The sequence below is a fragment of the Vombatus ursinus genome, unplaced genomic scaffold (assembly GCF_900497805.2).
Source record: "Vombatus ursinus unplaced genomic scaffold, bare-nosed wombat genome assembly UNPS02010193.1, whole genome shotgun sequence".
NCBI classification, from domain to species: Eukaryota; Metazoa; Chordata; class Mammalia; order Diprotodontia; family Vombatidae; genus Vombatus; species Vombatus ursinus.
Genome location: NW_020949971.1, coordinates 7,493,913 through 7,503,649, shown reverse-complemented (window position 1 = coordinate 7,503,649; position 9,737 = coordinate 7,493,913). Strand labels below are relative to the sequence as shown.

The following is a 9,737-nucleotide window of genomic DNA, read 5'->3' as shown; positions in this document are numbered from 1 at the left end:
TAGTAGTAGTAGTAGTAGTAGTAGTAGTAGTAGTAGTAGTAGTAGTAGTAGCAGTAGTAGCAGTAGTAGTAGTAGTAGTAGTAGTAGTATTTTAATATAGCTCTTTAATGTTTGCAAAACACTTTACTAATTTTATTTCATTTTATTCTCAGAACAACCTTGGGAAGAAGGTGCTATTGTTATCCCCAATTTAGAGACTGAAAAACATTAAGTGAAGTGCCCAGATTCACACTGCTAGTGTCTGAGGCTAGATTTGAACTCAACTCTTCTTTTCTTGAAGTCTAGTGCTCCATCCACTATGCTGCCTAGCTGCCTTATGCAAAGTGGTACATAGAAACCTTCCTCTAATGTGCCTGTTGTAGCAAATGAGATAATATACATGAAGGTACCCACAAATGGAATGGCTGCCTTGGGCCATGGTGGGTTCCCACTCAGTTGGAGTCTTCAAGCAATGGCCACTTGATATGATCCTTTGTTAGGTATATTGTACTTGGGGTTCCTTTTTCAGTAAGACTTGGATTAGGTCTGGGTTCCTTAATCTTCCTCTGTGTGATGTAGGGCCACTTTTGCTATCTGGTAAAGTTCATGGACCCCTTCTGAGGATAAATACAAAAATGTTAATATACACACATACACACATATATAATTGAAGGAATTACTAAATTTCAGTTAAAGGTTAGTGAAAATTAAGTTGCGTTTTCTGCCATCCAAATTCATGGACCCCCAAATCAATCCACTTTCCCTTGTGCCCCAGATTAAGAACTTCTGGAGTAGATGGTTCCTGAGGTCTCTTATAAGAAGTTCTTTACTCTGATTCATTTATGTATCTGCCATAGAAGTGACGTGGCTATTCCTTCCATAACGTGGATCCTAGACCAGCCACACCTTCTGCTATCATGTAATTCTTGTCCATATTCTCCCAAAAGTATTTTATGGAGGAGCCATTCAGTGTACTAGAGCCTTCCTCTATCTCTTTTTCTTATTTTTCAATTATCGTCTCAATGTAGAAACTACTCTAAAAATGCCATCATCTGGAGCCAGGATTTTTGCACAGACCTATTTAAATGACATGTCTTGTAATAAAGGAGCTTCACGGATATCATGGTCTAAAATAAACTTGAAACATTGGTAAAAGGACAAATCTAAATAAATTATACATGTACATATTTTTTTCTCTATTAGAGAAAAAAGGAAGGATTATTCATCTGGATTAGGACCCTTCACTAGTTTTATGCATTATCATGAGAATTGATATTTGCCTGGCAGATTCAAATATTTTATGATTGTTCTGCACAAATTGCCCCAGCCCCTCCCCTGTTTTTTCTGGTTCCAAATTTTCAGTGCAATTTGGTCATGTGATGTTTGAAATTGATGGCTTAAAGAACTTGTGTTTTCAGCCGCTCTTTAATAATGTTTTTAGATTTTATGAATATGAACTTTTGCACACAAAGGTAAAAAATATAGGTCTAGCCTTTACTGTCACTTTTTATGTATTTCTAACTCATTCTGTGAATTGTGTCTATGATTACATTTTATAAGTTTGAACTATTAGGTAAAATGTTGGTCTGAAGTCAATTGCCACTTAGACTGTAACGATTATCATAATAGCCACCATTTTCCAAAGCTTTGAAGTTGGCAAAGCACTTCCAATGTAATATCTAAGCTGATCTTCACATTAACCCTGTGAATAGGCCCTCTAGTTATCATTCCCATCCTGCAGATAAGAAGTTATGTGACTTATCTGTGTTTGACCACTTTGGAAATGTCAGAAGGAGGATTTTGATCCAGGCCTCTCCTGAATCCCAAGCCAGCACTTTTTCAAATATTTCACAGAACTTGTGTCTAAAGACAGAAATAACACAGAACTTCTATATGAATTAATACTGTAATATATTTTTAAAATCTTTATTCTGTCTGTGTGTGTATGTATATAGAAACAAAAATGTTTTCAGATGCAATTTGAGCAGTTTAAGATAGAAAATGAACTGTGGCATAACTATAAAGATAAGACACTTTGTAAAGGATGTAGGCTGATGAATCCTTTGCTTAAGGGGCAGATGAATAACTTTTATTCATTAAAAACTTATGAAACTATAAAGATACCTAATTTTCAGAGTCCAAAATACGGCAGAGGACCCTTTGAGAATTCAAGGCATTTTGATCCTTTAGCTCATTTGCATATAACTGTTTAAAGATCTAAGCAAGTAAGACTCAAATGAGAAATTGTATAACAATTTGAAGACTAAAGGGTGATTAAATGGTACTGTTGATTTTATAAGGCAAAATTTTTGAGTTGTTACTTCCTAAATGGAAGATGAGTCAGTGCCAGCAAACTCTAATTTAAGGCATTAAAAGTTAAAGGAGAATTTTACTGAAGAGATTAAAGAACCCAGCAAAAGTAAAATGACTAAGCAGTGTGTGTGTGTGTGTGTGTGTGCGTGCGCTTGCGCATGAAAATTAGCTATCATGGAGGCATATAAAGAAACAAGTAGCAGGAATAGTTAGCTGACAAGAAGGCTTTGGTTGCTAGTTCTGATTGGCTGAAGAAAGACTTCAGTTGCACTCTTGCTAAATTTTGTGGCTTCTGTAATTCACAAGGTATTTAGAAATGTCTCAATTATGTATTTTAGACATGAAAGGTTTAACAATCCTAAAGAAAACCAATTGGCCCAGGCGTATTGTGTAGGGATGGGCACTGGACCTGGTATTTCATTGATGTTGGAAACCTCGGGATGAGGACATCTCTTTATCAATGCAGGTTGGCGCTTTCTTCGCGTGTTGAAGAGTTGCTGACTTTGCGCTGGTTGGTGCCAATAAGCGTCAGAGGCAGGTCTTAATCACAGGTTTTCCTGGCTCTGAGGCTGGCTCTGTAACCACGAGACTGCACTGATTCTCTGGGGGAATTGCACAGCTACTGGGAACATAGGGTGTGTTAAATTAAGTTTCCTTAATAAGCCCATGGTTGTATTTGTTTCTGATTCAGGGAACTCCAGGAAGAAGCTCATGTGTACAGTGTGCAGTAAGAAGTGTTCTTCATCGTCAACTCTTCAGGAACACCGGAAGGTTTGTAAGACTGGGGATGAGACTCCTTAGGTTTTGATTTCACTATGATACACTGTGAGACCTTAGGAGCGTTCAGAGCTCATACCCTCACGTGAGCTGAAAGAAAAACCAAAAACCCCAGACAAAAACAAACCAGAAAACAAAGAAACAAAATACCCTGTTTATTAATAATGATTGTATATGTTCTAGTAAAGGAATGATAAATTTGAAAAAAAAATTACCATGTCAGAATCTTTACGAATTGTGCATGGATGTGCAAGTCAATTAAAAAATCAATCAACAACAAATAAAATTTCATATTGATAGAAAGTTTTATGATCAAATTAACTTAGCCCACTGAGGATGATAGAAAGCACTTCAGAAGGCATTTGGTCCAAACTTCTCCTCTCATCTCTTCCTGCCCCCCAACCCTCATAATGAGTGATTAATTAACTTTTTCAAGGTCACAGAGACCATAAGTGACAAAAATAGCATTTGAATTCAGGTTCCCTGACTCTATCCAAATTCAGCTCTCCCTTTATAATACATTTAAAAAATGATCAAATATTCATTTTTTCCTCCCCCTCCCACTAACTGGGGAGAAAGAAAAAGAAAACTCTTGTAACAAAATGCATAGTCAAGCAAAATCAATTCTCGTGTTGGCCATGCCCCTAAATGTTTACACATTTACAATTTACAAATGTTACACTCTTTCTATGCAGTGAGTCCATTGCTAAATGGACTGACTAGTCCTCCCTGTCAGGAGGTGGCTAGCATTCTTCATCTGTGGTCCTCTGGAATTTTGATTAATTATTGCATTCTTCAGGGTTCTTGAGTCTTTCAGAATTGTTCACTTCTCTAAATTGTAGACCAATGAATGAATGGCATTGATAGAGGGAGTTCTCTCAGAGAGCTCCCAATGCCAATAAAATCATAGTTCTGGGCCTTATATACGACTTAGTAAGAAAGTCATATGCTCCTGAGGTAGGTAGGATTTCTGACTTATCCAGGGACATGTTATGTCAGGGGCAAGATTTGACCCTAGATATCCCTGATTTCAAGCCCAGCACTCTATCCAAGAGCCCAAACTGTCTCTTTTTTGGCAGAAATTATGACAGGAAAAAAACCTTATTCCTTAGTAATACATACAAAACTTATCTTACTGATTTTTCATATTAAAATATGCTTTGAAAATGAGTTCATATGCTTATTTAGTACAGAAATGTTAGCAGATGATGTCACTAGGGCTTAGTTTTATCAGTCCCACAGGAAGAGCTCATAAAATTAACTTTCTGTCTACCCCCACACCCCATAGTGCAGGAGATCTAGTTTCCTAAACTGATACCCTGTTTATCAGATTGAGCAGAAGCCTTCCATTTCCTCTAATAACCTGATACCAGGGAGGATATGGATGGCATCAGTGAAAGTAAGCAAAATCCAAAGAAGTTTATTTATTTTACTTTTGTTGTGATTTGTTAAAGACTAAGCTTCCCTAGTATTTGGTGATGGTTCCAAATTCATTGACAGGTTTTTATACCTTCCCCACCTCCCACTCCACGTCAAGCTCTGAAAGATCCTAACACATTAAAGACGATCATAGGATAAATGATCTGCAGGTGGAATTAGGAAACTGAGGCCTCTGGGAATTAAGATCAAATTAAGTGCCCAAGGTCACATGGAATAAATAAATGGTCAAGCCAGGATTCCCATGCAGGTCCAATGATGCCAAGTTAACATCCCCCATTCGATTGCACTTTCCCCTGGGTCACCCTGCTAAGCTGGCAAAGCTTGGACTCCTCACTGCTAATGACCGTAACAATTCATGGAGATGATTGGACAGTGTCAAAGCATTGTTCCCTGCTTCAGTGGAGATGCTGCTTACTGATGAACCTGGGCATCTTTTTGGGTATTAAGAAGATGACCTGAGTTCAAATCCTCCTCAGACACTTAAACTGTGTGCCCCTGGACAAATCACTGAACCGCTCTCATTCATACTTTCCTTATCTTTAAAATGAGAATAATAATGGCACCTGTCTTACGAGGATTCTTATAAAGATCAAATCAAATGAGGTTAAAGCTGTAAAATAAAAGCCTCAAACTATATAAAGGTTAGTAATGATTTCTTATTACTGTCACTATCGTTTTGGCTACCTGTTATGACATTTTCACTGGCCTATAGGTAAAGGACCTACAATTACTGAAAATATTTTTGCTAGTTACACATTATTCATAGTACATGCCCAACCTATTAATTGGCATTCAGTTTTTGGAACTGTGTTCCAAAATACATGTTTAACATAATGTTTGTTGATTTTAATTGAGTTAAATCAATTAATAGTTAATAAGCATTTATCAAATACCTTGCCAGTTACTGGGGATACAAAGATAAAAATGAAATAGCCTTGGCCCTCAAAGATCTCCTATCCTATGAAAATAGCTAACATATGTTTACATTGTTCATGGATTGGTAGTGCTTTTATGCCTGCCTCACAGAGTAGTTACGAAGAAAGTTCTTTGCAAATCTTAAAGCATTATATAAATTAAAGTTATTATTTTCAATTGTTCTTCCTTCCTGCAAAAAGGAGAATTAATTATTATAAACAAAAATTTATAATATATATGATTATTATAAACTAAAGGTGTAAGTTAAAATTATAAACTGAGGTGAATAACAATTATTATAATAAATTAAACAAAGTTTAACTGTAATTAATGAAAATATACAAATATGGAAAACAACATTGATATAAAGCAAAACAAATAAAATGTAAAATATAAAATCAAATATAAATAATTCCATAAATATAATTAAATACAACTACTTATTATGAACTAAAGTCATGTTATAAACTTCTTACTTGCTTCCAATTCAAACTGAATGAAAGGGAAAGGATAGTCAATCAATTCTATGAGGTGAACAGTAATACTTGATCTCTAAGAGGGATAGGAGGTTTAAAAAAATCAAATTCTGATGCTGTAGTTGTTAATTATTCTGATGAAGAGTAAGGGGTCCAAAGAGAACAATGTAGGTTCAAGGGAAACATTCCAAAGATCTCAGTGCCACAAAGGTCATGCATATTAGGTGGAATCTGGGACTTATTACCAAGGTTAGGTATAAAAGAAAAAAATGGACCTGGAAGAATAACATACGAGAAATAGCAAGGGCCAGAACCTTCTGAATAATGCTGAACATAACAAGGCCTCTTCTAGATATGTTAATAATATTAACAAGAACACAGTAGGTAGGTGTGCTGCTTTGAGTGGATGATGTAATGGTCCTAGACAGTAGAAAGTGAAATCAAGCTATTGCTTTTCTTTTATCTTCTTTATTATCTTGTGATTGGAAAGAGTATATGTGTTTGAAAGAATATAATCTCCTGGTAGATAAAACGACGATAAGAGGGCACCAAAATGATTTAACTAGGTTTAGGTTTCCTGGCTTGGATAAATTTCATCCCAGAGCAGTGAAAAAAATTGCAGATGTGATCACTGAACCACTGTTAAGAATTCTGAGGAATAGTGAAGAATGCAACAGATGCCTAAAGAGTCAATACAAGACAAGGTTGCCTCATTTTTTTTTAAACCAGAAGAAAGATTTTGCAAATGGTAGATGGGTGAACTTTACGAGTGCTTTACCAGCACTTTTAAAGGGAGATAGCTGTCAGTTGGAACCAGCCATGAGGTCACTCGAAAAAATCATAACCTACTAACCACATTTCCTTTTTTGATAGTGTGGTAGACTGGGCAGGGGAATCGGTGTATACAATGTTGGTCTGATACCTTGTGAATACCCAGAAAACAATCTCTTACAGAAATGCATAACTACCTTGTAAATAAATGTAGAAATGAAGAAATAATAAACACATCCTTTATCTATCATAAAGCAGTAAAAAATTACAATCAATGAAGGGCTTTTGAAGGTTGGTTTCAAACTTAAGTGAAAATTGATGTAATGCTAAAAAAATTGTTGTCAAGGAACAAATCATAAAACCAATACATAATTTCATTAAAAATGACAACAATGAGCTCACATACTTAAACTTTTGAAATGCAGAACAAGAAGCATCTGGGGGAAAACATATATTTCTTTTTTTTTTAAATTTTTAAATTAATTTATTTAGTTTTAGTTTTCAACATTCGCTTCCACAAGATTTTGAGTTCTGAATTTTCTCCCCATCTTGTCCCTTCCCCCACCCCAAGACAGTGTGCATTCTGAATACCCCTTTCCCTAGTCTGCCCTCACTTCTATCTCCAACCCAGTTCTCTTATTCCCTTCCCCTTCAATTTTCCTGTAGGGCAGGATAGATTTCTATACCCCATTGCCTATATATCTTATTTCCCAGTTGCATACGAAAACAATTTTTTTTAACATTTGGAAAACATATATTTCTAAACAAAAAGATAGAAAGAAGAGATTGTTGATTTGGGCACAAAGCAAAACAAATATTTGAAAAGCAGCAAATTTAAAAAAAAGTGAACAAAATACAAATTTTAAAAATGAAAGAGACAGAAAATAGAAGAGAGAAAAAATAACAATAAAAATATTGAATTGAAACTAAAAGAAAGACCGAGGTTTGGAGGGAAAAAAATAGAATAAAATAGATCAACCATTAACTAATCAGAGAGGGAAAACACAATTGACAACATTGAAAAGAAATAAAGGAAAAATCCACAACAAATGAAGAGAAAATATTGAAAAAATTCAAAACTATTTTGCCCAATTAAATGTCCACAAAATGGATGAATTTCATGAAATGGATGGACATTTAAAAATAGAAAATAATAACAGATTAACAGAAGAAGACATAGAACATTTACACACCAAAATCAGAAAAAGAAAGTGAACAGGTGATAACGAACTTCTCAAAGAGTGAACTGGGGATGCAAGTGTGTTCCTAATTCTGTTAAACATTCAAAGCATAATTAATTCCAATATTTTATAAATTGTTAGTAGAATTTGAGAAAGAATGGAATCCATGAAATTTCTGGTGCTTAAACTCCAGGGAAATAGTAGAGAAAGAAAGTCATAAGATAACCTTTCTAATGAATGTAAATACAAAAATATGAATAAAAATTTAGCTGAAAGACTACAATAATATATTGAAAATATTACACACTATGGGCAGGTTATATTTGCACCACAAACACAATTTGGTTTGATATTGGGAAAACTTTAAAAGTTATAGTCCACATTAATATAAAAAACAATACCACATGATTCTGCTTTATCAACTAATTTCAATATTAAATGAATTATGGGGTCTTGAAGAATCAGACACGACTGAAAAACAACCAGACAAAAAAAGATGATAGAGGGGTCAGTCTGCTAGAGCAGATAAGATGGAATCGCATCACTTGAGCATGGAGGAAAGCCTTCAGGTTTTACCTCGGCAACAGAAGGGAAACTTCCAGGGCTTTGTTATACCTGTTATTGATCCAGATAAGTGATTAAATCTGCCTAGGTTCTCAAGTTCACATAAAAATGGTTAGTAACTCCTAGGGTCTGTTTGCAGAGTATCTGAATAATGGCTCTATAATTAGAGTGGACTGTTTGATAATAAGCTTTATTCCCAGACTTCACTGAACTTCTGTTAGTTGCAAACAATGTACTATACTTACCGAACCTTCCATTTTGTCTGTTGTTATGGCATTCTGGGACAAGTTTATGCATTCTCTTGATTCAATAGATTAAGAATTTGAAAATTTGAAGGAGTAAAAAAATTAAATATAACTGCCCCCCACATGAGTGTATCACTGGATACAATAATTGAAGCATTAGACAAAATACAAAACCATTTCATGTTAAAAACATTGAAAAGTTCAGGAAGAAATAGACTATTCCTTAGTAAAGTAATCAGCATCTATCTAAATCAAGAGATTAATATTATCTGTAACAGAGAAGTGCTAAATGCCTTTCAAAGGGCAGTGGGAGTGGTGCCCCAGTGGATAAAGTGCCAGGATAGGATTCAGGAAGACCTGAGTTCAAATCTGGCCTCAGACACTTCCTCGCTGTGTGATCCTGCGCAACTCACTTAACATTGTTTGCCTCAATCTCCTCATTTGTAAAATGAGCTGGAGAAGGAAATAGCAAACTGCTCCAATATCTTTGCTAAGAAAACCCCAAGTGGGGTCACAAAGAGTCACATATGACTGAAAAACAAATAAAGGCCTTTCATCCGATCAGATAAAGGGTAAGACAATGATGTCCATTGTCACGACTATCATTTAATATAGTTTTAGAAATGCCAGATATAGCAACAACACAAAAAGAAATGGAGATAAATTCCATTCAAAATAACTACACAATGGATAAACTGTCTGGGAGTTCAGATACCAGGACATCCACAGAAATTACGTTACAATTATAAGGCTATCATCACAAATAAAGGCAGAGCTAAATAATTAGAGATATCTTAGTTTTATATGTTATATAACAAAGGCAAAACTTTATTGTACCGTTGGCTGACTTTGGCATATCTCCATTAGGAGCTGTTCTTTTAGTCACATAATTAAATGCCTGTTAACATTTCATTTTGCAGGTCCATGAGATCTTTGAATGTCAAGAATGTAACAAGAAATTTATTACTCCCAATCAGCTAAAGCGTCACATGATTACCCATTCAGGTAAGTTACACCCTTTTTCTACTTTTTTTTTGGGCTAGGCAATGGGGTTAAGTGACTTGCCCAGGGTCACA

At 35.2% G+C, this 9,737-nt stretch overlaps 1 protein-coding gene across 1 annotated transcript in view; it reads left to right on the top strand.

Annotated features, from left to right (window-relative positions):
• The window catches only part of PRDM5 (PR/SET domain 5), a 169,422-nt gene that overhangs the window by 72,293 nt on the left and 87,392 nt on the right, over positions 1–9,737 (top strand). The window contains exons 8-9 of the mRNA XM_027853751.1: positions 2,984–3,063; positions 9,582–9,666. Of these exons, the coding sequence (XP_027709552.1) occupies positions 2,984–3,063; positions 9,582–9,666 (165 nt within the window). The remainder of the gene's footprint in view (positions 1–2,983; positions 3,064–9,581; positions 9,667–9,737) is intronic.